General features: G+C 33.2%; 2 protein-coding genes across 4 annotated transcripts; both read left to right on the forward strand.

The window, feature by feature from the left end:
• Positions 1-1,158: 1,158 nt before the first annotated feature.
• Positions 1,159-6,868, forward strand: LOC129885772 (BRASSINOSTEROID INSENSITIVE 1-associated receptor kinase 1-like). Of its 3 annotated transcripts, none has more exons than XM_055960178.1 (8): positions 1,159-1,579; positions 1,992-2,124; positions 2,213-2,284; positions 4,294-4,437; positions 5,383-5,454; positions 5,550-5,621; positions 5,702-5,775; positions 6,026-6,868. In XM_055960178.1, the coding sequence occupies exons 1-8, from the start codon at positions 1,483-1,485 to the stop codon at positions 6,049-6,051; spliced, it is 690 nt and encodes a 229-aa protein (XP_055816153.1). In that variant the 5' UTR covers positions 1,159-1,482; the 3' UTR covers positions 6,052-6,868. The 3 variants fall into 3 exon arrangements, with proteins under 3 accessions (XP_055816153.1, XP_055816156.1, XP_055816154.1); XM_055960181.1 differs by having other exon boundaries at positions 1,161-1,579; positions 6,393-6,868; XM_055960179.1 differs by lacking the exon at positions 6,026-6,868 and having other exon boundaries at positions 1,162-1,579; positions 5,702-5,789.
• A 7,696-nt stretch (positions 6,869-14,564) lies between these two features.
• Positions 14,565-24,340, forward strand: LOC129885771 (BRASSINOSTEROID INSENSITIVE 1-associated receptor kinase 1-like). Its single transcript, XM_055960177.1, has 11 exons — positions 14,565-15,104; positions 15,516-15,648; positions 15,737-15,808; positions 17,810-17,953; positions 18,897-18,968; positions 19,064-19,135; positions 19,216-19,289; positions 20,084-20,218; positions 20,311-20,652; positions 21,170-21,564; positions 23,696-24,340. The coding sequence occupies exons 1-11, from the start codon at positions 15,008-15,010 to the stop codon at positions 24,011-24,013; spliced, it is 1,854 nt and encodes a 617-aa protein (XP_055816152.1). The 5' UTR covers positions 14,565-15,007; the 3' UTR covers positions 24,014-24,340.
• Positions 24,341-24,464: the final 124 nt, after the last annotated feature.

The following is a 24,464-nucleotide window of genomic DNA, read 5'->3' on the forward strand; positions in this document are numbered from 1 at the left end:
ACTTGAGTAAAGCTTACTGTACCTAGATGGCCCATAATTAAGGCCCAAAATTTCATGCAGGGCCCCTTCAATGATCATTAGATTTTTCATCAAGTGGATAATAGGGAAAAGCAAGTATAGTGGTAATGTCTGGAGAAGCAATTATTTGTGAGAGAGTGACAGAGATATTTGAAGTTATTAGTGATTGAATCTTATCCAAAGGGGGGTCCTCCAATTATAATGATTTTAACTTGGGACGAAAGGAAACTTTTATACCACAAGTTTTTGAACCAACAGGCTTTATGTAATACCCTTCACCAAAAAAGGCAAAAAAAGAGTGGGGAAATAGAAGGAGAATAGTCGTAGTTGAGAAAAAAAAAGAATAAGGAAAAACTACACTACACGATATAGTCGCCCATCAAAATAATAGTCGTAGTTGAGAAAAAAAAAGAATAAGGAAAAACTACACTACACGATATAGTCGCCCATCAAAATAATAGCCGAAAGCAAAAAAAAAAAAGGAATGGGGGAACAAAAGGGGAAAACTACACTACATTGTATAGTTGTCCGTCAAAATAATAGCTGGAAAATAAAAAAGAATGGGGAAACAAAAGGGAAAAACTACATTACACTCTATAGTCGCCCACCAAAATAATAGTTAGCAAATATATATCTTTCTTCCTACCTTAGGCTTAAAAAAATACAAAAATTGGGGAAATGAAAGAGGAAAACTACATATTATAGCCATCCACCAAAATAAGAGCCAAAAAATTATATGATATACAAAAAGTATATATTTTTATATAAAATAGTGTATAATTTTATAGCTAACAAATATAATTATTTTGATCGACTGACGAATTTGTAACTTTTCCGTATAAAAGGGGTCTTTTATTGGGCCGGAAAAGAATGGATTAGCGGGTCTGTTGATATGGAACAAAAGAGGCCGAAAAACTATAGATAGTGAAATTGGGCCTATATTTTCTGATTGTTGGGCTTGTAGGGATGTGGGCTACTTGTGAAAATTCAATGGACTTGGATATGCAGCATTATTAAGTAACCATACTTGTCTTTTCCAACATTGCCAAACAGACACAACTCACAAAGTCATAAATCAGCTGCGTAGACCCTATAATGTTGGGTCAACGAGAAAATTGAGAATGATTGGGACCTCCATCTTTCATAGAAAATTCCAAGATCAAGCTCTGAAAATGAAAAATCTTTTTCAGTCTCTGTGATTTATCTCCCATCCCTCAATTCTCCAAGAGACTTCAAGAAAGTTAAAAAAAAAAAAAATCAAAAAAGTCTTTTCTTGATCCCTTTTGCTTTTGTTATACTGTTTTCTGCTGCTTCTGGGATTTCAGATTTGAAGACTTCCATTTTCTTGGATTAGGGTTTTGATTATTTTTGGCTTATTGAAGATGTGGAGTTAGTATGTGAAGATTGTTATGAGGAAAATCTAGGTTTTTAGCAGGTGGGGTTGTGGTGAAGGGACTAGGTGGGATGATGGATCAATGGGTCTTGGCGATCTTGGGGTCTGCTTCAGTTTTTCTTTGCTTAATTGGGCTGTTGCTGGTTCCTGTTTATGGTAACACTGAAGGTCTGTTCTTGGACTTTACATTTTCAGTTTGGTTGCTTTGTATTAAGTTGAAAGATGATGACCTTTTCTGTTCCTAATTGGCTGTTTAACAATTGAAGCTAAATGGTATATTCATTGCATTAAACAGTTGAATTGCAGTTAACTGATACTATTTAGGAGCTTAATTTGTTAATAATTGTGTATGTGTGTGTGTGTGTTTGGGGAGTGTGGGAGGTGGGGGTAGAAGAAAGTCAGTTTGAGTATAAGTAATGCCAAGAAAGTTGCGATTTAATGTGCTTACCAATAAAGAGGTTAATTTTAGTAAAGAAACAGCTTTAAGAAAGTGCTGAATTACTACTGATTACAGTATTAGCGACTAAGGAGGTGCCTGGACAAGATAATTACTGATTATTAATCACTTCATGTAATACAGGTGATGCGTTGAATGCACTGAAGACCACCTTGGCTGATCCTAACAATGTTTTACAGAGTTGGGATCCAACCCTTGTCAATCCTTGTACTTGGCTTCATGTGACCTGCAACAGTGAGAATAGCGTAACTAGAGTGTAAGCTACTGAAAACCTAGGTTCCTCCCTGATGTTTCGTGATACAGGGTTCATTTACCAATTTTAGCTCCATTCGTTTTACATGCAGCGATCTTGGAAATGCAAATTTGTCGGGTCAACTCGTTCCACAGCTTGGTCAACTCTCGAATTTGCAATACTTGTAAGTTACCTTTTGTGATAATTGAACTGTTTTTTTGTAGCATTTTCTGTTTCCTTTTAGTTTTTATTTGTAACTGGTAAAGTTGCTGCCATGTGACTAGGAGGTCACAGGTTCAAGCCTTGGAAACCGCCTCTGGCAGAAATGCAAGGTAAGGCTGCGTACAATAGACCCTTGTGGTCGGGCTCTTCCCCGAACCCTGCGCATAGAGGGAACTTTAGTGCACCGGGTTGCCCCTAGTAAATTGTCACAATACAAATGTCATATATGCATCTACATAACATTCCTATGTTAAGTCACTAGTGTTTGTATACTCTGAGTTGATTGTGATTGGATAGGATCAAAAAATCCTAAATAGTTGCCAAGAAAGTTAAAGTTAGTGTATAGCTGTTATTAGAAACCAGTAATTCTATTCAAAGATCATGAATGACTCTCACTCAACGACTGGAAATCTGAAAACTGTCAGTTTATTTCTTCTTCATTCAATTTTCACTAGTATATGGTGCCAGCAGCTTTTAATTATATTCAATTCTGACAATCCTTATGTTCTATTTTTCTGGTTGAGAAATTATGATTAGGTAAGTAGCTCTTCCTATTATATTGCTGATGCTTTATGTGCATTGAGTGGGCATTATAAGATACATTGTATCTTGTATGTTTAGATTATTGAACTTGTCAGGGAACTTCAGTTTGCTCCATTGACTTGATACCCAAACCCAAATTAAATAAAAAATCTTGTTTTTCTAGAGGTACTAGAATGTTTCTAGTGGATATACCTACATATTCCCTTAATCCAAGATGATGTACTTCTCCTTTTAATATGCCCAAATTTACACGATACTTTCTCCTTAAATGGCAAAGTTTGCAACATTCAAGAATTAAATTACTGCAATGATAGTCCCAGTTTCCATATATTGTTACTATTGATAGTCCCAGTTTCCATATATTTTTACTCTTTAGTCCAGGCATAGTTCGTTAAACTGGGAAGGAGTGGATTTATTTGACAGGAGCGGACATTCTATTTGTCATGTTCAATCTATATGTACTATTAGACTATTGGTTTCTGGTATTAGCAATTTCCATTTTTTCCAAATTCTCATACCGAAATGAATCATTTCTTTAATTATTTTTTTAAAATGGTGGTGGTGTCAATGTCATATTGTGTGCACCTCGACTATTCCACCGGGTACCTGTTACCTCCCACCAACACATGTACCAATTAACTCTGTCTACCAAGGTAGGGCTTAGGCAAATAGCAGATGGGAAGAATTTACCTAATGTATTTTGCCATAGGATTTGAACTTGGGTCATTTCTTTAATTTTTGGGCAATTTTTTTGTGAGTTAATTCATAATAAATGTGGCGTGAATGTGCTTTCACAGTGGTTAAATTAATTTTAATTTCTTGTGCAATTTTATAATTGGTGGGCCGATGAAAGTGGATAATAAAAAAACTGTCTGCTTCCGTTTAAACTGATCTTAACTAATACATATGCTGGTGATTCCTTTGAACATAAAATACTTGAAACCTTCTACGTATAGCTTCATTTCTTGCTTGCTAAGTCGACAGTTGATTATGCTACTCTCAAATTGATTCCGAGACTTCTACATTTCCTATATCATGCAGATAGTCATATCTATAGATTGTAAAATCAGTATTATGTGGAATAGCTTAAAAGTTGTATGGGTTCCTTTCAAATTGCAATAAGATTTGACTCAAATTATTTTTGTTTGAAGTAGCAAGATGAGTGAGTGAAGATGCTGTAAGCAGTAATGAAATACTATTAAAATGTACAGAATCCCCTCTGCCGCAGATGTTCCCATTGACACTTTAAACACATTTTGAACCTCCTTTTCTTTTCTCTCAAAAGGTGTAGCTTGTGGATGCACTTATTAATTTTTAACGTGCTACATAGCTATGTTATGACTATTATATAGCCCTTTATTTTTGCAGATTGTGTGGTCTGGAAGTTTCAGAACTGATTTGCTTACGACCTCTTTTTCCTAATTTCAGGGAACTTTATAGTAATAATATAAGTGGAAGAATTCCTTATGAACTGGGGAATTTGACGAATTTGGTGAGCTTGGATCTTTACCTGAACAAGTTAGTTGGTCCAATCCCCGACACTTTGGGCAAGCTTCAGAAACTACGTTTTCTGTATGGGTTACACATCCTTTTCCTCTTCTATATGTTTGTTTTTCTTTTTCTTTTGCTTGGCTGAATAGTTTCTTAAGCCATAAGCTTTTATTTTCTGAAGATTTTACTTAGTCAAAAAATGCCTCCTATTTTAGCACATGTGAGTGGCTCTGTACTCTGTATTTGCCAATAGTCTAGCAAAACTTGTTGTCAGAGAGAACCTACTATTTCTCTTGTTTAGTTATTTGGATAATAGGGATAGACTTTGCTCCTTATTGGCCAAGTAATGTGGACATGAAGACACAAAATTTTCGAACACCTGGAGTATCTTTACCAATGGGACAGCATCATTATTTTCTGTGTGGCTTAAAGTATTCATAGAGAGAGAGAGAGAGAGAGAGAGTAAAGCAGCTCATAGCAGTACCCTAAGTCTGTGTCTTGGGGTGTCCACAATGGACATGTGTATCTGAAAATTCAAAGATATATACAGGAAGTTAGACACACATATGCGTGATGTGTGTCCAACACAAGTACTTGACAATGAAATTTGTCCATTATCCTTGGCAGGCATCATTCTTATCTCCCTTATAGGCTTGCAAAAGGCTAGGTGGATTTGAGTGGTTGATAAAATTGTGGTTGCTTCTCTCTATAAAGGCTCATTGGTGTGCTGCTGAACAGGATAAAAAATGTACATGCTATTCTTCTTATTACCCTAAGCTCTGAAAACTAGATACTTCTGAAGATTGTATATACAAACATAAATCTCAACCTGCTAACAGTGTCGAGAAGCTCTCTCAGATATTGGGCATGAATTTTGTAGCATCTTCTAATATTACTATCTGTTCTTCATTAGTCAAGTATTTAGTACATGGTACACATGGACTGATTAATTAGCCATGTTCTGTCTGTTTAAGATTGATCAAACTTTTTTCTCATTGTTATTATTTTCTTGTTGCTAAATTGAAGGAGGCTTAACAATAACAGTTTGACTGGACAAATTCCGATGCTTTTAACCACAGTCACTTCACTTCAAGTGCTGTAAGTATAAAGATGGCACATTTTTTATCATGTGCTGTTTTCGCCATAAGTATTTTCTAATTCTTAGGTACTAATGGTCATTCCTCACAATGCAGTGATCTGTCAAACAATAAATTAACAGGACCTGTTCCAGTCAATGGTTCCTTCTCGCTTTTTACTCCTATCAGGTCTGTCACTAGTATATATTTAAGTTCTGTCACTGGAATCATGATAAAAAAATTCTAACATCTAAATGTCTATATTTCAGTTTTGCTAATAACCCATTGGATATTCCTCCAGCTTCTCCACCTCCTCCTATTTCTCCAACACCCACTTCTTCAGGTTTGATAAAATAATTTATGTTTCATGGTTAAGATTAAGACACTGCTCTCTCCCATTCCCCTCCCTCCCCCCCCCCCCAACCCCCCCTCCCCCCCACGAAAAAGGCAAAGGGCTGACTGCTTTAGGGAGGAGACTTAACCCCTAACAAGGTCTTTTTTTTACAAGCTATTCATTTGCACATTTAATAACTTTTAGTATTTTATGTGAGATAAATTTACTGGTGATTTTGGGATTATCTACTGTTTGATAGGTTGTATAAATAGATTAGACTTATAAATTGAAGAGTGGATAGAAGTATCCTACATCAGAAAATGCAACTGTATGCATTGGATATTGCGACTATAAAAGGACCCAGACTTCAGAATTTATTGTCATGCATTCTCTCAATTCTTTTCCCATGTCTCTTATTTCTGACATGGTATCAGAACTTTGGTGAGAGATTAGTTTCAGTGCATTTACCAGCAACATGCGGGAGAAAAATCTCCTTGCTGTGCAATTCCCATTGACCATGAATGCTGTCAAAATGTATCCTTGCCGTTTCTGCGTACTGTAAATAAACCAACACCACAAAAGGCCGAATAACAAACATGTACCTGATTGTTTTACATAAACTGAAGGACCTTAACCTACAAGAGCATCTATTTTAGCAATGTAAGGCTCCATCACGACTGGACGACCAGAGACAACGACTACAACACACTTCACTGCTCCACAGACGTTATTGATGGTGCTAGGACCGGGTTCAGATATTGTAAGGTTTGAGCTATCGCCAAACATCTCTGCGTATGGGACTTCACCCACGACTACAATGGCGTAGGAGAATTTGTTGGACTTAACAAAGTTGACGTCCGGGTTCTGTTGGTAGACTACTTGTGTATAAGGATCAACTGTTTTCTTGATAGCAGATAAAATAGTGGTTCCTGTCAAGTTATATGGAACACGTATCAGAACCGGAAGATGATGTGTTGTGTGAGAAGGAGTGACAGTATTGTAAAACAATCCGTATGATTGATGGTTGATATACAAAAAGTATATATTTTTATATAAAATAGTGTATAATTTTATAGCTAACAAATATAATTATTTTGATCGACTGACGAATTTGTAACTTTTCCGTATAAAAGGGGTCTTTTATTGGGCCGGAAAAGAATGGATTGGCGGGTCTGTTGATATGGAACAAAAGAGGCCGAAAAACTATAGATAGTGAAATTGGGCCTATATTTTCTGATTGTTGGGCTTGTAGGGATGTGGGCTACTTGTGAAAATTCAATGGACTTGGATATGCAGCATTATTAAGTAACCATACTTGTCTTTTCCAACATTGCCAAACAGACACAACTCACAAAGTCATAAATCAGCTGCGTAGACCCTATAATGTTGGGTCAACGAGAAAATTGAGAATGATTGGGACCTCCATCTTTCATAGAAAATTCCAAGATCAAGCTCTGAAAATGAAAAATCTTTATCGAAGTACTTTTATCTTCCTTATTGCGTTTATTCTACTGAATTCAAATTAATTGGATAATGAATTTTAGATAGCGAAAGAAATTTCAATAATTTTTTATAACAAATTCCACTAGAGACCTAATCAAGGTCAAGGATTTTGGCGTGACTCATGCATTTGGAGGTATAATATCATGTCCTACTTTTTGACTTATTGGGTCCAAAAGTTAATGTAATTAGAATAATTATTGACTTGTGTCATAGTTTTTGTGCTTAACAATCTACTTCTAACAGGTTATAATAATTTATTAAATATTTTGATTGATATTTCAAGTATTATTGAATCATCTAGTTAAATCTAGTTATATAATGATGGAACGCATTATTTTATATAACAATTGATTTGGTGTAATAAGTTAACGAGAAAATTCCTTAACTATAGGAGTAGGTTTAAAATGATCTCTTAACTATACACTTACTGATTTAGTTTTTGAACAATTCAAAAATTTATTATGTTTGGTCCCTTAACTATATACTTACCGGTTTTAGTCCCTTAACTATTCACTTACCGGTTTTAGTCCTTTAAGTATTTAAATAGTTGTAAGATTTGGTTTCTTATCATTTTTTGTACAAATAACTTAGATTTATATTTACGGAACTCAAACATTTGTGAAATTAAATCTTTAACTCATTTTTTCGGTTGTTTCTCTCTTTCCGCTACTTTTTTTCTCAAATTAATCTTATGAAATAATAATAACCTCAAATATTCAAAATTAAATTAATGAGGAAAGAAGATATAAGTTCTAATTTATTCAATGGAGGATAAAATGAAGTATATTATTGTTGCTACTGACTTGAATATTTTATGTTCCCTTCTTTAGCGGTTAACGATACATAATCATCACAAATTTTTTATTTTTTTTTCATACCAAAGAAAAATAAAAAAAAATTATCTTATCACTCAAATTTCTCTACGTGAAATAAAACGAATAAAATAATAAAATCGATCTATTTCAAAATTAAAAAAACCAATAAAAATTGCAAATCTACCATTTTATAAATTTCAACTTCTGAATAATTAAATAAATTTCCTTCAATAAAGTCGTTGGAATACAAAATTTGGAATCAAAATATGTGAGAATAGAACTTTTAATTTTATTCTCATTGTAAGAAATTTGTTTCAATTAAATATAAATAAATCTCTCCCCACACCTATTGGGTAATAATTTTTTTCCTTTTTATAATAAATTTTAGTATATTCAAGTCATCAGTAGCAATAATATGATTTATTTTATCCTCCGTTTAATAAAATTATGACTTATATTTTCTTTCCTCATGAATATTATTTTGAATCGTTGAGATAAGATTCTTTTCATAAGATTAATTTGAAGAAAAAATAGCGGGAGAGAGAAACAACTGAAAAAATGGGTTAATGATTTAATTTCATTGAGGCATAGATTCTGTTAATTTGTACCTAAATTTGTGTAAAAAAATGGATAAGAGATCAAATCTGTTAATTATTTAAATATTTAAAGGACTAAAATCGGCAATTGTATAGTAAAAAGATTAAAACCGATAAGTATATAGTTAAGGGATCAAACATAATAAGTTTTTGAATAGTTAAAGAACTAAATCCGATAAGTATACAGTAAAGAGATTATTTTAAACCTACTCTTATAGTTAAAGGACTATTTATGACATTTTCTCATAAATTAACTATCATTAATTACAACAGATATTTATGTAGCACATGTAAATTAATATTTCCCTATCATAGTTAATGATTTATTAAATCTTAATAAATGCTAATAATATTGGGGGCATATATAATTACACGTTTATTGAGTTGTTTTATAATGCATATGAACATTCAAAATAATTATGATTCATTGAATATGTTTAATTTGTCTACCTAATAGCCAGACGAACATCATCATGCACGTGCGCTACTTGTTTAAAGTGAAAGGCCAGAGAGAAAGGGAAAACAAAAAAAGGCAATAATGTTTAGGACCTAATCACGAAATTAACTTTATACTAATGGACAAAGTAATAAAATATGGAATCCACCGTTACTTTAACTACTCCTTTCCCAAATTAATCTTTTTATTTTAATCTGTTCTAAGTAGTATAACTATTTTTTCTTCCCTTGTTAATACTTTAAATTATCTTATTATAAATATACTTAAACTTTGCTTTATTGATCTAAGCAAAATTTAAATATAAGGGGAATAACTTTGTGTTCACTTTACATGCTTTTTAAAAGAAAAATTAAACCTCAACTTTCTTTTAGTTCAAACCATATACGACACCTAAAACTGGAATTTTGTCCTATAAAAGAATTATAAAATATGCTAATTAAGGTGGAGTAATAATTAATGTAGATAATTCATTAATATGAAATTTGTCCCACCAAAATAAATACAAGTAATTGGTATGGACTGAATACAATGCGGTTGTCATTCAAATTTGAGTTTATACCTCACATATTGAGTTAAATTAACCGGGTGTTTGATCATGTAATTTAGAGTTTAAATTTACCATTTTAATTTATCTTTTTATAGACATTCCATAAAAATAGAAATATAGAAAAAATTAGCATGACTTTTGTGCAAGAATGAAACCCACAATCGAAAAATAATTCCTTAAAAGTAATTTGAAATTAGTTTTTGTTTATGAAATTTTAACAAAACTTCAATTTCAATTTTAATTCAAATCCCAGCTTCAATTCCAAGTTTTGTGAAATCATTTTTGGTAAAAATAATAATATAAACTACGTGAAGAGATTGTATGTACCATGTGAGAAAGTTATATTGAAGAATAACCAGTTACTACTATTGTTGATTTATTGGACTAGCGAATCTTCGTAAATGTATATTTTAAAGTTTGTAATAACATATAACCACACATATTTATTTATAAAAAAACAACATAGAGATGTGTGATTTATCAATACAGTTATTCGAGATATCATTTTGTTTATGAACTATGTAAAATTGTGAGAATTGAAAAAAGTTTTAATAATTTTAAGAAATTATGAAATTTTAATGTTTATGAGAAATATATAACTTTTGAAATCCAAATTATATGTCCAAATAAAATGTTAATTTAAAATCATAATTTGGTAAATATTTATACTATTATAGAGCCTTCAAAATTGTCCAATTTCCAAGTCTCCAATTTTGACTATTACTTATAACTTTTAAAACATGTTGATTTAGCAAAGTTGTTGATGTGTTGAAACAGTGGCCATTACTCAACATAAAGGGTCTTTGGAAAACGGTTTATCATCAAGCTTTATTGAATAGTCACATTTTTTTGTAAATACCCTTTTATAGAACATAATTATTTTAGTGCTCAACTTTATGAAGCATTTGTTCTTGAAAGTCTCTACAAAATAAAAACCATAGAGAAACACAAATGCCTAACTTGGCCTACTTTTTATAAAGGAAAGTATAAAATGTTTTGTCCCCTAATTTTGGCTTTCCTTGTTTTTAGTACAAATCTAAATAATCTATTAAAAAAATCTTAAATTAACAACAAGAAGTAGATATGGAATGTGACTAGGAATAATCGGTAGGGTAATTTTAATCTAAGTATTTATATAAGTAATGGACACATAAGTTAGCAATTGGTTTTCTTCCACCAATAATAATAATAATAAGAAAAAACTGATAAGGACAAAAAATGCTCCTTTATATTTTGTTATAATATATTTTCTTGATTAACCTTTCAACTCATAGAAGTTCTCAATGTTATCTTTTATCTCAAATATATTTCTTAGCAATTAAAAATGCTCAAATATACTCATCTCATTTTGCACATGTCTCTTCATATAACTATCCGTACATATTTAGTAGCAAAACCAATTATTTGAATAAATTCTTGAACTTAAATCAGGTCTAAATATACTACTAAACAACAAAAGAAGTTCATATGCTCCTCACATTAATGACGAAATAGAGAGTAATGCATGAGTAATTTTTTTTAGGATGTGTTCAAATTTAAAACACCATTAAAAATTATAAACCGGAATGAGTAATATAAAAGCATCCAAGTGTTGATATGGTCATATGGAATATGAGTTGGAAAAATGAGTAGGGTAATTTTTCCACAAATGAAACAAAGACATTAAAAATTTGTTTGAAATAAGGGCAAACAGTGAGTCACACGAACAAAGCTACTTTCCAAAGATTACGATGGAGTGATACGTATTTCTTTATTTTTAATTAGCGATTTTGAATTCAAATCCCCATGGTATAAAGTCATTTTTGTTAGAAAATATTTTATCTCCTAATGTGAAATTTTTCGACGTAAATCAGAATGTAGTTGAACTCTAATATGAGTACTGAACATCGTGTGAAAGACAAAAAATAAAAAGGAGCTGCTCTCCAATACTATTCATCCACTATTGCTTTGGCCCCACCCATTGGGCGTGCGTCTTTGACCCAACATCCCCTTTCCTAATTAAAACACCTCCCTAAAGCCACAGAGATTTTTTCCATAAAAGATTATAACTATTTAAATCCACAAATCTTTTTTTAACTTCAACTTCAACAACAATAATAAAATATCGGTATAATTTCATAAATAAGATTTGAGGAGAGTAGAACATACACACACCTTATTCCTCTTTTACTAGATAAATAAATTATTTTCGATAGACTTTCAATTTAAAAAATCTAACTTCAACCTCAACTAACTTGTTATTTTAATTTTCAGCTACAAATCTTGTGCAAAATGCTGAGGTACTCTTTATACCCAAATATAAGTAAATAAACATAGAAAAGAAAATTCCTAAAGGGGTTAATTTGGAAAAGAAACTGACCTAGTGAGTTTGTTATTAGATGTCAGTTTAAGATTAGTCAGATAGGCATATTGATCTCAATTCAATATTACTATTTTTTCACCACATTAATTTCTCTTTACATTTATTAAATAAAAATAAAAATATCTTAATTTTTTAAAATAACAATTATTTTCAATCAATTATTTTTAATAAGTCTGACAACTAAAATGGATCCTAACGTAGTAGCAGTATTGGTAAACCTCAATGTAACAAGCAAATCATCATCAACTTGTAAAGTTGATTTTAAGATGTACACGTTTGCCCTAATAAAGCAAAACACAAGTTTTACGAAAATCTGTTTGATTGGATGTACTTAAAAAAATAAACAAAAAATTGACAGATAAGTTAAATATATGACTAGTAAAAATGATTGCCTTTTTTTTTTACTATTACTCTAATAACAATAGCAACATATCTAATGTATCAAATGAAGGTATAAAGAAGATAGAACATACATAAATTTTACCTCTATTTTATAGGATAAAGAGGTTGTTTTCAAACCCCGATTTAAAAAAAATGTTCCCAAAGCACGATTGCACGAGTAGTGTAACAACAGAATAGTAAAATACAACATATTGAAAAAGAAGAGACTACACAATTACTAAATACCTCATACATCTCCCACATAAAGTGCGATAATAATCGGCTACTTACTAGCCTTTTACCTTAATCATCGATTCAAACCTTCATATATTTAGGGTCATGTCCTCAGTAAACTAAGCTGAAGTTATGTCATGTCCTGTCTAATTAATTACCTTTCCTATTTCTTTTTTAGTCTATCTCTACCTCTTTTAACTCATGTTACAGTTAAGCGCTCGCGCTTCCTTACTGGCACATCCGCACACATCCTCTTCACATGCTTGAATTATTTTCAGTCTCATTTTTCTCATCTTATCTACCACAGAGGTCACTCTCACCTTATCCCATAGAAATTCATTCCTGATCACATGATTCACATCTCTCTTAGTATGTTCACACATCTATCTGAGTGTTCCGCTATATTCATCTTCTGAATGTTGGCGTTATTGACTGATCAACACTCGGCCCTATACAACAATATTGATCTATCCATCACGCTATAAAATATACCTTTGAAGCCTTATCGTCACGTTCTTATCGTACATTACCTTAAAAAATAAGTCAATTCATCCACCCACTCTAATATGATGTGCGATATCATCACCAATCTCCCTTATCTTTTTAAAATTATTGATCCAAAATATTTAAAAATTAACTTGGTGCAATAATTAAATGACTAGGGGTGAGAGTTCTACATATTTTTCTCTCTATTACTCTATTATATAAGAGGGAATGTGAGAAGCTTGGAGTCAAGCTAGCTGCTTAGTCATCTCAAGCTCCTCACATAGTTAAATGTTTTATTTTGCGTTTCAATGATAAATTATTTGATAATTTTCACTATTTATAGTTAGTAATTTTATTTTAATGTATTTGTCATACTTTCATTTTTAGTTTGTTATATTTAAATTATGAAAAAGTTATACTATAAAATACAATAATTAACAAGTTAAAATATTTTTTACTCTATATTATAAGCCTCAATGTGAGGAGTTTGGGGTCAACCTACTTGCTTAGTCATCCCAAACTCTTCACATAGTTAAATATTTTATTTTGTGCTTAAATGATAAACTATCTGATCATTTCACACTATTTATATTTATTAATTTTGCTTTAATTTATTTGTCTTACTTTCATTTTTAATATGTTATATATTTTAATTACAAAAAAATTATACTATAAATTATAATAATTAACAAGTTAAAATATTTTTTTAAAACATATTAAAATTTTGATTGACTCTCAAAATTTTACACGTGCCGCATAAGTTGGGACAGATAGAGTAACATATATTATTTTAAAATTAGATAAAAAAATACTGTAAATCACAATAATTAACAACTTAAACCATATAAAAATTAGAAGATAGCCACATAAATTTAGACAAATAGAGTAACATATAAATTGAGACAAATGAAGTAACATATATTGGGCTGCTTAGGACAAGAAATGTCCAATTTGTCCTTCTACTTCAATTTCCTCTATTAATTATATTTAGTACATTCTCCACTTCAATTTATTCATCTTACTTTTCTTTTAAGTATGTTATATAGCATTATAAATCGCAATAATTAACAACTTAAAATATTTTAAAAAAATATTAAAAATTTAATTGACTCTCCAAATTTTATATATGTTTACATAAATTGAGATAGAGAATAACATTTACATAAAAGTATTATAAATCACAATAATTAATAATTTAAAATATTTAAAAATCATATAAAAATTTAATTGACAATCCGCATATATTAAGATACAATACAAATAAGAAGATTACTTACCATTAAGTTAGTCTAAAGTCTAAACAAATTTTAAATAGTTTCCAAATAGAAAATCATGTCATTAGTTTCTAAAGAAAATTTCCTAGCGGGTCAAATTTAGCAACTGAAAGAAAGAAATGCATAAAATCAAATGTTAACTGAAAGAGCACTAATTAGTAACACATTTTCCTGAATAGAATAGACAACTGTGAAAGCACAACCTTTGACCAACATCTCTCTCTTCTTCTGCAACGACGACTACCACCATTCTTCCCCTTAAACCGTTGAATTTTGTTACTACCATTATTCAATCCATTATTACAGTTTCAGTCTCTGTGATTTATCTCCCATCCCTCAATTCTCCAAGAGACTTCAAGAAAGTTAAAAAAAATAATAATCAAAAAAGTCTTTTCTTGATCCCTTTTGCTTTTGTTATACTGTTTTCTGCTGCTTCTGGGATTTCAGATTTGAAGACTTCCATTTTCTTGGATTAGGGTTTTGATTATTTTTGGCTTATTGAAGATGTGGAGTTAGTATGTGAAGATTGTTATGAGGAAAATCTAGGTTTTTAGCAGGTGGGGTTGTGGTGAAGGGACTAGGTGGGATGATGGATCAATGGGTCTTGGCGATCTTGGGGTCTGCTTCAGTTTTTCTTTGCTTAATTGGGCTGTTGCTGGTTCCTGTTTATGGTAACACTGAAGGTCTGTTCTTGGACTTTACATTTTCAGTTTGGTTGCTTTGTATTAAGTTGAAAGATGTTGACCTTTTCTGTTCCTAATTGGCTGTTTAACAATTGAAGCTAAATGGGTATATTCATTGCATTAAACAGTTGAATTGCAGTTAACTGATACTATTTAGGAGCTTAATTTGTTAATAATTGTGTATGTGTGTGTGTGTTTGGGGAGTGTGGGAGGTGGGGGTAGAAGAAAGTCAGTTTGAGTATAAGTAATGCCAAGAAAGTTGCGATTTAATGTGCTTACCAATAAAGAGGTTAATTTTAGTAAAGAAACAGCTTTAAGAAAGTGCTGAATTACTACTGATTACAGTATTAGTGACTAAGGAGGTGCCTGGACAAGATAATTACTGATTATTAATCACTTCATGTAATACAGGTGATGCGTTGAATGCACTGAAGACCACCTTGGCTGATCCTAACAATGTTTTACAGAGTTGGGATCCAACCCTTGTCAATCCTTGTACTTGGTTTCATGTGACCTGCAACAGTGAGAATAGCGTAACTAGAGTGTAAGCTACTGAAAACCTAGGTTCCTCCCTGATGTTTCGTGATACAGGGTTCATTTACCAATTTTAGCTCCATTCGTTTTACATGCAGCGATCTTGGAAATGCAAATTTGTCGGGTCAACTCGTTCCACAGCTTGGTCAACTCTCGAATTTGCAATACTTGTAAGTTACCTTTTGTGATAATTGAACTGTTTTTTTGTAGCATTTACTGTTTCCTTTTAGTTTTTATTTGTAACTGGTAAAGTTGCTGCCATGTGACCAGGAGGTCACAGGTTCAAGCCTTGGAAACAGCCTCTGGCAGAAATGCAAGGTAAGGCTGTGTACAATAGACCCTTGTGGTCGGGCTCTTCCCCGAACCCTGCGCATAGAGGGAACTTTAGTGCACCGGGCTGCCCCTAGTAAATTGTCACAATACAAATGTCATATATGCATCTACATTCCTATGTTAAGTCACTAGTGTTTGTATACTCTGAGTTGATTGTGATTGGATAGGGTCAAAAAATCCTAAATAGTTGCCAAGAAAGTTAAAGTTAGTGTATAGCTGTTATTAGGAACCAGTAATTCTATTCAAAGATCATGAATGACTCTCACTCAAGGACTGGAAATCTGAAAACTGTTAGTTTATTTCTTCTTCATTCAATTTTCACTAGTATATGGTGCCAGCAGCTTTTAATTATATTCAATTCTGACAATCCTTATGTTCTATTTTTCTGGTGAGAAATTATGATTAGGTAAGTAGCTCTTCCTATTATATTGCTGATGCTTTATGTGCATTGAGTGGGCATTATAAGATACATTGTATCTTGTATGTTTAGATTATTGAACTTGTCAGGGAACTTCAGTTTGCTCCATTGACTTGATACCCAAACCCAAATTAAATAAAAAATCTTGTTTTTCTAGAGGTACTAGAATGTTTCTAGTGGATATACCTACATATTCCCTTAATCCAAGATGATGTACTTCTCCTTTTAATATGCCCAAATTTACACGATACTTTCTCCTTAAATGGCAAAGTTTGCAACATTCAAGAATTAAATTACTGCAATGATAGTCCCAGTTTCCATATATTGTTACTATTGATAGTCCCAGTTTCCACATATTTTTACTCTTTAGTCCAGGCATAGTTCGTTAAACTGGGAAGGAGTGGATTTATTTGACAGGAGCGGACATTCTATTTGTCATGTTCAATCTATGCACTATTAGACTATTGGTTTCTGGTATTAGCAATTTCCATTTTTTCCAAATTCTCATACCTAAATGAATCATTTCTTTAATTATTTTTTTAAAATGGTGGTGGTGTCAATGTCATATTGTGTGCACCTCGACTATTCCACCGGGTACCTGTTACCTCCCACCAACACATGTACCAATTAACTCTGTCTACCAAGGTAGGGCTTAGGCAAATAGCAGATGGGAAGAATTTACCTAATGTATTTTGCCATAGGATTTGAACTTGGGTCATTTCTTTAATTTTTGGGCAATTTTTTTGTGAGTTAATTCATAATAAATGTGGCGTGAATGTGCTTTCACAGTGGTTAAATTAATTTTAATTTCTTGTGCAATTTTATAATTGGTGGGCCGATGAAAGTGGATCATAAAAAAACTGTCTGCTTCCGTTTAAACTGATCTTAACTAATACATATGCTGGTGATTCCTTTGAACATAAAATACTTGAAACCTTCTACGTATAGCTTCATTTCTTGCTTGCTAAGTCGACAGTTGATTATGCTACTCTCAAATTGATTCCGAGACTTCTACATTTCCTATATCATGCAGATAGTCATATCTATAGATTGTAAAATCAGTATTATGTGGAATAGCTTAAAAGTTGTATGGGTTCCTTTCAAATTGCAATAAGATTTGACTCAAATTATTTTTGTTTGAAGTAGCAAGATGAGTGAGTGAAGATGCTGTAAGCAGTAATGAAATACTATTAAAATGTACAGAATCCCCTCTGCCGCAGATGTTCCCATTGACACTTTAAACACATTTTGAACCTCCTTTTCTTTTCTCTCAAAAGGTGTAGCTTGTGGATGCACTTATTAATTTTTAACGTGCTACATAGCTATGTTATGACTATTATATAGCCCTTTATTTTTGCAGATTGTGTGGTCTGGAAGTTTCAGAACTGATTTGCTTACGACCTCTTTTTCCTAATTTCAGGGAACTTTATAGTAATAATATAAGTGGAAGAATTCCTTATGAACTGGGGAATTTGACGAATTTGGTGAGCTTGGATCTTTACGTGAACAAGTTAGTTGGTCCAATCCCCGACACTTTGGGCAAGCTTCAGAAACTACGTTTTCTGTATGGGTTACACATCCTTTTCCTCTTCTATATGTTTGTTTTTCTTTTTCGTTTGCTTGGCTGAATAGTTTCTTAAGCCATAAGCTTTTATTTTCTGAAGATTTTGCTTAGTCAAAAAATGCCTCCTATTTTAGCACATGTGAGTGGCTCTGTACTCTGTAGTTGCCAATAGTCTAGCAAAACTTGTTGTCAGAGAGAACCTACTATTTCTCTTGTTTAGTTATTTGGATAATAGGGATAGACTTTGCTCCTTATTGGCCAAGTAATGTGGACATGAAGACACAAAATTTTCGAACACCTGGAGTATCTTTACCAATGGGACAGCATCATTATTTTCTGTGTGGCTTAAATTATTCATAGAGAGAGAGAGAGAGAGAGAGTAAAGCAGCTCATAGCAGTACCCTAAGTCTGTGTCTTAGGGTGTCCAAAATGGACATGTGTATCTGAAAATTCAAAGAAATATACAGGAAGTTAGACACACATATGCGTGATGTGTGTCCAACACAAGTACTTGACAATGAAATTTGTCCATTATCCTTGGCAGGCATCATTCTTATCTCCCTTATAGGCTTGCAAAAGGCTAGGTGGATTTGAGTGGTTGATAAAATTGTGGTTGCTTCTCTCTATAAAGGCTCATTGGTGTGCTGCTGAACAGGATAAAAAATGTACATGCTATTCTTCTTATTACCCTAAGCTCTGAAAACTAGATACTTCTGAAGATTGTATATAGAAACATAAATCTCAACCTGCTAACAGTGTCGAGAAGCTCTCTCAGATATTGGGCATGAATTTTGTAGCATCTTCTAATATTACTATCTGTTCTTCATTAGTCAAGTATTTAGTACATGGTACACATGGACTGATTAATTAGCCATGTTCTGTCTGTTTAAGATTGATCAAACTTTTTTCTCATTGTTATTATTTTCTTGTTGCTAAATTGAAGGAGGCTTAACAATAACAGTTTGACTGGACAAATTCCGATGCTTTTAACCACAGTCACTTCACTTCAAGTGCTGTAAGTATAAAGATGGCACATTTTTTATCATGTGCTGTTTTCGCCATAAGTATTTTCTAATTCTTAGGTACTAATGGTCATTCCTCACAATGCAGTGATCTGTCAAACAATAAATTAACAGGACCCGTTCCAGTCAATGGTTCCTTCTCGCTTTTTACTCCTATCAGGTCTGTCACTAGTATATATTTAAGTTCTGTCACTGGAATCATGATAAAAAAATTCTAACATCTAAATGTCTATATTTCAGTTTTGCTAATAACCCATTGGATATTCCTCCAGCTTCTCCACCTCCTCCTATTTCTCCAACACCCACTTCTTCAGGTTTGATAAAATAATTTATGTTTCATGGTTAAGATTAAGACACTGCTCTCTCCCATTCCCCTCCCTCCACCCCCCCAACCCCCACCCCACGAAAAAGGCAAAGGGCTGACTGCTTTAGGGAGGAGACTTAACCCCTAACAAGGTCTTTTTTTTACAAGCTATTCATTTGCACATTTAATAACTTTTAGTATTTTATGTGAGATAAGTTTACAGGTGATTTTGGGATTATCTACTGTTTGATAGGTTGTATAAATAGATTAGACTTATAAATTGAAGAGTGGATAGAAGTATCCTACATCAGAAAATGCAACTGTATGCATTAGATATTGCGACTATAAAAGGACCCAGACTTCAGAATTTATTGTCATGCATTCTCTCAATTCTTTTCCCATGTCTCTTATTTCTGACATGGTATCAGAACTTTGGTGAGAGATTAGTTTCAGTGCATTTACCAGCAACATGCGGGAGAAAAATCTCCTTGCTGTGCAATTCCCATTGACCATGAATGCTGTCAAAAGGTATCCTTGCCATTTCTGCGTACTGTAAATAAACCAACACCACAAAAGGCCGAATAACAAACATGTACCTGATTGTTATACATAAACTGAAGGACCTTAACCTATTTCTGCATCTTTTCTCTTTTGTTAGCACTTGAGCTTTACAACATATTCCTCAGTGAGAGAGTGTAAATGGCGAAACTACCATATCCCTTTCTTAAAATTTTTGAACTTTCTATGTTAAGTTTTATTCATCCATAAAAAAAAAATTAAAAACTTAAAATTGGAAATTCCTAGGTGTGGGAAACAGTGCAACCGGGGCGATTGCTGGCGGTGTTGCTGCAGGGGCTGCTCTTCTGTTTGCAGCTCCTGCGATTTTGCTTGCTTGGTGGCGTCGAAGGAAGCCAGAAGACCACTTCTTTGATGTTCCAGGTGGGAAGCCTCAATCAAACATCTCAATTCGTTTTTGTTTTCAAATTTAATTTTAATTTAATGAGTTCTTACAATTTTATGTTCTTTTGCAGCTGAGGAGGATCCAGAAGTTCATCTTGGACAACTCAAGAGGTTTTCCTTGCGCGAATTACAAGTTGCAACTGACAATTTTAGCAACAAAAATATACTTGGCAGAGGAGGATTTGGCAAGGTTTACAAGGGCAGGTTGGCTGATGGCTCTTTAGTTGCGGTTAAAAGATTAAAAGAGGAGCGTACTCAAGGTGGGGAATTACAGTTTCAGACAGAAGTTGAAATGATTAGTATGGCCGTGCATCGAAATCTACTTCGTTTATGGGGCTTTTGCATGACAGCAACTGAACGGTTGCTTGTTTATCCATACATGGCAAATGGAAGTGTTGCTTCACGCTTAAGAGGTATCTCTTAGTCTGTAATTTTCCGTATTTTTATTTCTTTGCTCCATTGAGTTGAAGTACATCAGATCAAGCACTTGAAAAAGCTGAAAACCGATAACTTTTTTTTAACTTTAAGTTATGTTCTGGTAATATAAGTTATTTGGAGAAGTTACTGCAGATGTGTACATCATTGTGTAAACTTGGCATTATTGGATATTGTCATGTTGTATTAGGAGTTACTTGTTTATAGTTATGAATATGAAATCCTAGTTAGGAAGTTGATGTTCTTTTTGATTTTACTCTTGGTCTATCAAGCAATTTCAAGATCATTGCCATCCTTGATGTCCTACCAAATATTAAGATTTCCATTCAAGTTTTATGTTCTGAATTCATAGTGTCAGAGATGGAAAGTAATCTTCATTTATGCATGAACCGCAAGATATCAATTAATTAAATTCTGTTCAAGCTAAAATGGAAACTTGCGACAGTTCACTTGGCATCTTGAACTTGTTCTTACGGTAAATTTACATTCTTGTAGAGCGGCCAGAATCAGATCCACCACTTGGCTGGCCAATAAGGAAGTGTATAGCACTTGGATCTGCAAGAGGCCTTGCTTATTTGCATGATCATTGCGACCCTAAGATCATTCACCGTGATGTCAAAGCTGCAAATATATTGTTGGATGAGGAGTATGAAGCAGTTGTTGGGGATTTTGGGTTAGCCAAACTCATGGACTACAAGGATACTCATGTTACTACTGCTGTACGTGGTACAATTGGGCATATCGCCCCCGAGTATTTATCCACGGGTAAATCTTCAGAGAAAACTGATGTGTTTGGCTACGGAGTTATGCTTCTAGAGCTCATAACTGGGCAAAGGGCGTTTGATCTTGCTCGACTCGCAAATGATGATGATGTCATGTTGCTAGATTGGGTAAGCATTTACTAACATAACATGCTCTAGTTGTTCTACTTCTAGCTTGTATCTTTTCCCTTTTCTTTTATAAGTCAAAACATTATATTCTTTATAATTGCTAGTTTTTGTTGTGCAACTGACTTCTAACATGGAAGTGAGCACGGGTGAGAGGATCCCACTTTCCTGCACCTTGCATGCTATCTCCCTATAAGCAGAACACCATCATTGCTGTACTCAACATGATGAAAAGCTGATTTGTAGACCTGCATCTGTTCTTATCATTTGTTCCAAATAACACGAGAAAATAACCAAAATGGTCCTTAATGTATGAATAATGTTTTATTTTGGTGTTTAATATATTTCACTAGATTGAAATGGTCCTTAATGTATAACAAAGGTGTTTATTTCGGTCCTTAATATATTTCACTAGATTGAAATGGTCCTTAATATATAACAAAGGTGTTCATTTCGATCCTTAATATATTTCACTTGATTGAAATGGTCCTTAATATTTAACAAAAGGTGTTCATTTTGGTCCTTTATCCTAAAGCTAACAGATTTATTAAAAAATAAGTGTTAAATTTAACTATGGACCATGTGGCTAACAAAATTCACCATTGTTGTCTTCTTTGTAAGCTCTAAAGAAAGAACTCCATAAAATCTAACACTATTTTCTCTACTTTCTCTTTTCTAAAATATTATTCTACTAATCTAATACCTATTTCTGTTTTGAGCAAGAGAAAATAGTAAATTTTGTATTTTGTTAGCCAGGTGGTGTCCACAATTAAATTTAACACTTTTTTGGATAAATCTACTAGGTTTAAGGGAAAGGACTAAAATGAACACCGTTTGTTATACATTAAGGACCATTTCAATCAAGTGAAATATATTAAGGACTAAAATGAACACCTTTGTTATACATTAAAGACTATTTCAATCAAGTAAAATATATTAAGGACCAAAATAAAGCATTACCAATACATTAAGGACCATTTTGGTCATTTTCTCCAAATAACACCCCCACTACAAAGTGGGACTGGCTAATTAGACTGTCATGTCCCCCTTCCCTTTCCCTCGAATATCCCCGAATTCCATATTCCTGTTTTATATTCTCTTCCATCAATGAGAAATCTCATCTTCATCTCATCTCCGTCATTCTTTTACACACACTCATAGCTCTCTTTGTTCTTTTCTCAAGGCCGCGGTTCTGTTTAAAGTAAAAAGTTTTATATTGAGCCCCCCAAAAAAGTAAAAAATTGTGAGCTCTAGTAGGTTTTACATCGTAGTTTGGCATGTATGATTCAAATTATCTTTTATACTACATTTGAAACATCCAGGTTTCCAAAATAATTTGATTCCTGGGACTAGGATTTGTGCACTCTTCGTGTAATCTTTTTGTTTCTTTTTCTAGAACTCAACCATTTTTTGCTAAAATCTTTGTTGCATTAGCGGTATGGTCAGGGTGGATCACTTTTATTGTCGTCTTGTAGCAGATTGTTCTGGAATTGATCTTTAGTGTTAAAATCTTTCTCCCTTTGGTTAGCAAAAGCACTCGTCTAGCATGTTGCTATATCAGAAGATTTAGATACTTCTTCCATGCCAAATTAACTGCCGCCTTCTGTGCAGATAAAACTATATCTCTTTTTTTTCTTTGCACAGAATTGCTAGGCTATTTCCTCTGTATTTGGTGAGTGTTTGCATCGGAGAGTAGGTGAAATAGAGGATACACTTTGCGAGAGGGGGGACTCCTTTGGGAGGATCCCCTCTAGAAAGGGAACCCACCCTTTAGGACTTGGGAGTGAAGAGGATGGTCAAATCTTTCACTGTGGTTGAAGTAAATTGAAGTTTTAGAAAATTGAAAGACAAGTGACTATCCAAACTTAGAAAGTAAACAAAGTGACTATCTGAACTTGGAAAATTAATATGGTTCAAATATGAACACAGAATCAGGAGCCTCATGCTCTCTGGTTTTCTGTCTTTTCAATCTCCCTGTAGGGCTGCTTATCAAAGATCTTAATAACTTCTATGGTGAATGCTTTCTTGTTTTTATGATGAAATTAATACACTCTGATTTCTTTTTTAAATACTAGTCATATGAATAAATGGTTATGCACCTTATTTGAGCTTAAAACTTCTGCCAAAATTTCAGGTCAAGGGACTTCTGAAGGATGAGAAGTATGGAACATTAGTAGATGCAGATCTTCAGGGTAATTACAATGAAGAAGAGGTGAAACAGCTTATTCAGGTAGCTCTACTCTGCACACAGAGCTCCCCAATGGAACGTCCAAAGATGTCAGAAGTGGTCAGAATGCTTGAAGGTGATGGCCTAGCTGAGAGGTGGGAAGAATGGCAGAAGGAGGAGATGTTCCGACAAGACTTCAACCATGCTCACCATCCTCACACTGATTGGATTATTGCAGACTCCACTTATAATCTACGACCCGATGAGTTATCAGGGCCAAGATGATCTTTCAGCTATTCTGCCAACAGCACATATAGGACTCTTTTAAGGGAAATCCTTTGTATTTGTAATAGCCAATTTTCATCTTTGTGCATATTTATTTTCCTTTTTCTTCTCTTTTTTATTTTTTAAGATTATATTGTATGTCAGGAATTTTGATGAAATCTGAATGTCTATAGTTTACTCTGGGTCAACTGAAAGTTTGAATGTGGAAGTTAATCCGCAGCAGGAATGGCTGTGAAGCGCAAATGTAATTTTTCCTTATGGATGTATCGGATAGTGATTGTTTGTTCGGCAAATAAACATATAACACATAACTTTGCAGTTCTAAAATTTTCTAAATTTTTTAGTCATCTACTGAGTTCTGTGTTTCAAGAGAAGTTTTTGGTGAATGTCAGATAAGGGCAAGGAAAAGTTGCAATGGTTCAGATATCTCACTATGCAGAAAGCAGCAGAG

Source organism: Solanum dulcamara, chromosome 4 (assembly GCF_947179165.1).
Source record: "Solanum dulcamara chromosome 4, daSolDulc1.2, whole genome shotgun sequence".
Classification (NCBI taxonomy): Eukaryota; Viridiplantae; Streptophyta; class Magnoliopsida; order Solanales; family Solanaceae; genus Solanum; species Solanum dulcamara.

What these genes read in the sequence shown, in the direction of transcription:
- LOC129885771 (XM_055960177.1), top strand. Translation starts at nt 15,008, where the DNA reads ATGATGGATCAATGGGTCTTGGCGATCTTGGGGTCTGCTTCAGTTTTT. An exon ending in TGTTTATGGTAACACTGAAG is followed by an intron (nt 15,105 to 15,515) that starts GTCTGTTCTTGG and finishes CATGTAATACAG; the next exon opens with GTGATGCGTTGAATGCACTG. An exon ending in CTTCAGAAACTACGTTTTCT is followed by an intron (nt 17,954 to 18,896) that starts GTATGGGTTACA and finishes GCTAAATTGAAG; the next exon opens with GAGGCTTAACAATAACAGTT.
- LOC129885772 (XM_055960178.1), top strand. Translation starts at nt 1,483, where the DNA reads ATGATGGATCAATGGGTCTTGGCGATCTTGGGGTCTGCTTCAGTTTTT. An exon ending in GAGAATAGCGTAACTAGAGT is followed by an intron (nt 2,125 to 2,212) that starts GTAAGCTACTGA and finishes TTTTACATGCAG; the next exon opens with CGATCTTGGAAATGCAAATT. An exon ending in TCCAACACCCACTTCTTCAG is followed by an intron (nt 5,776 to 6,025) that starts GTTTGATAAAAT and finishes ACTGTTTGATAG; the next exon opens with GTTGTATAAATAGATTAGAC.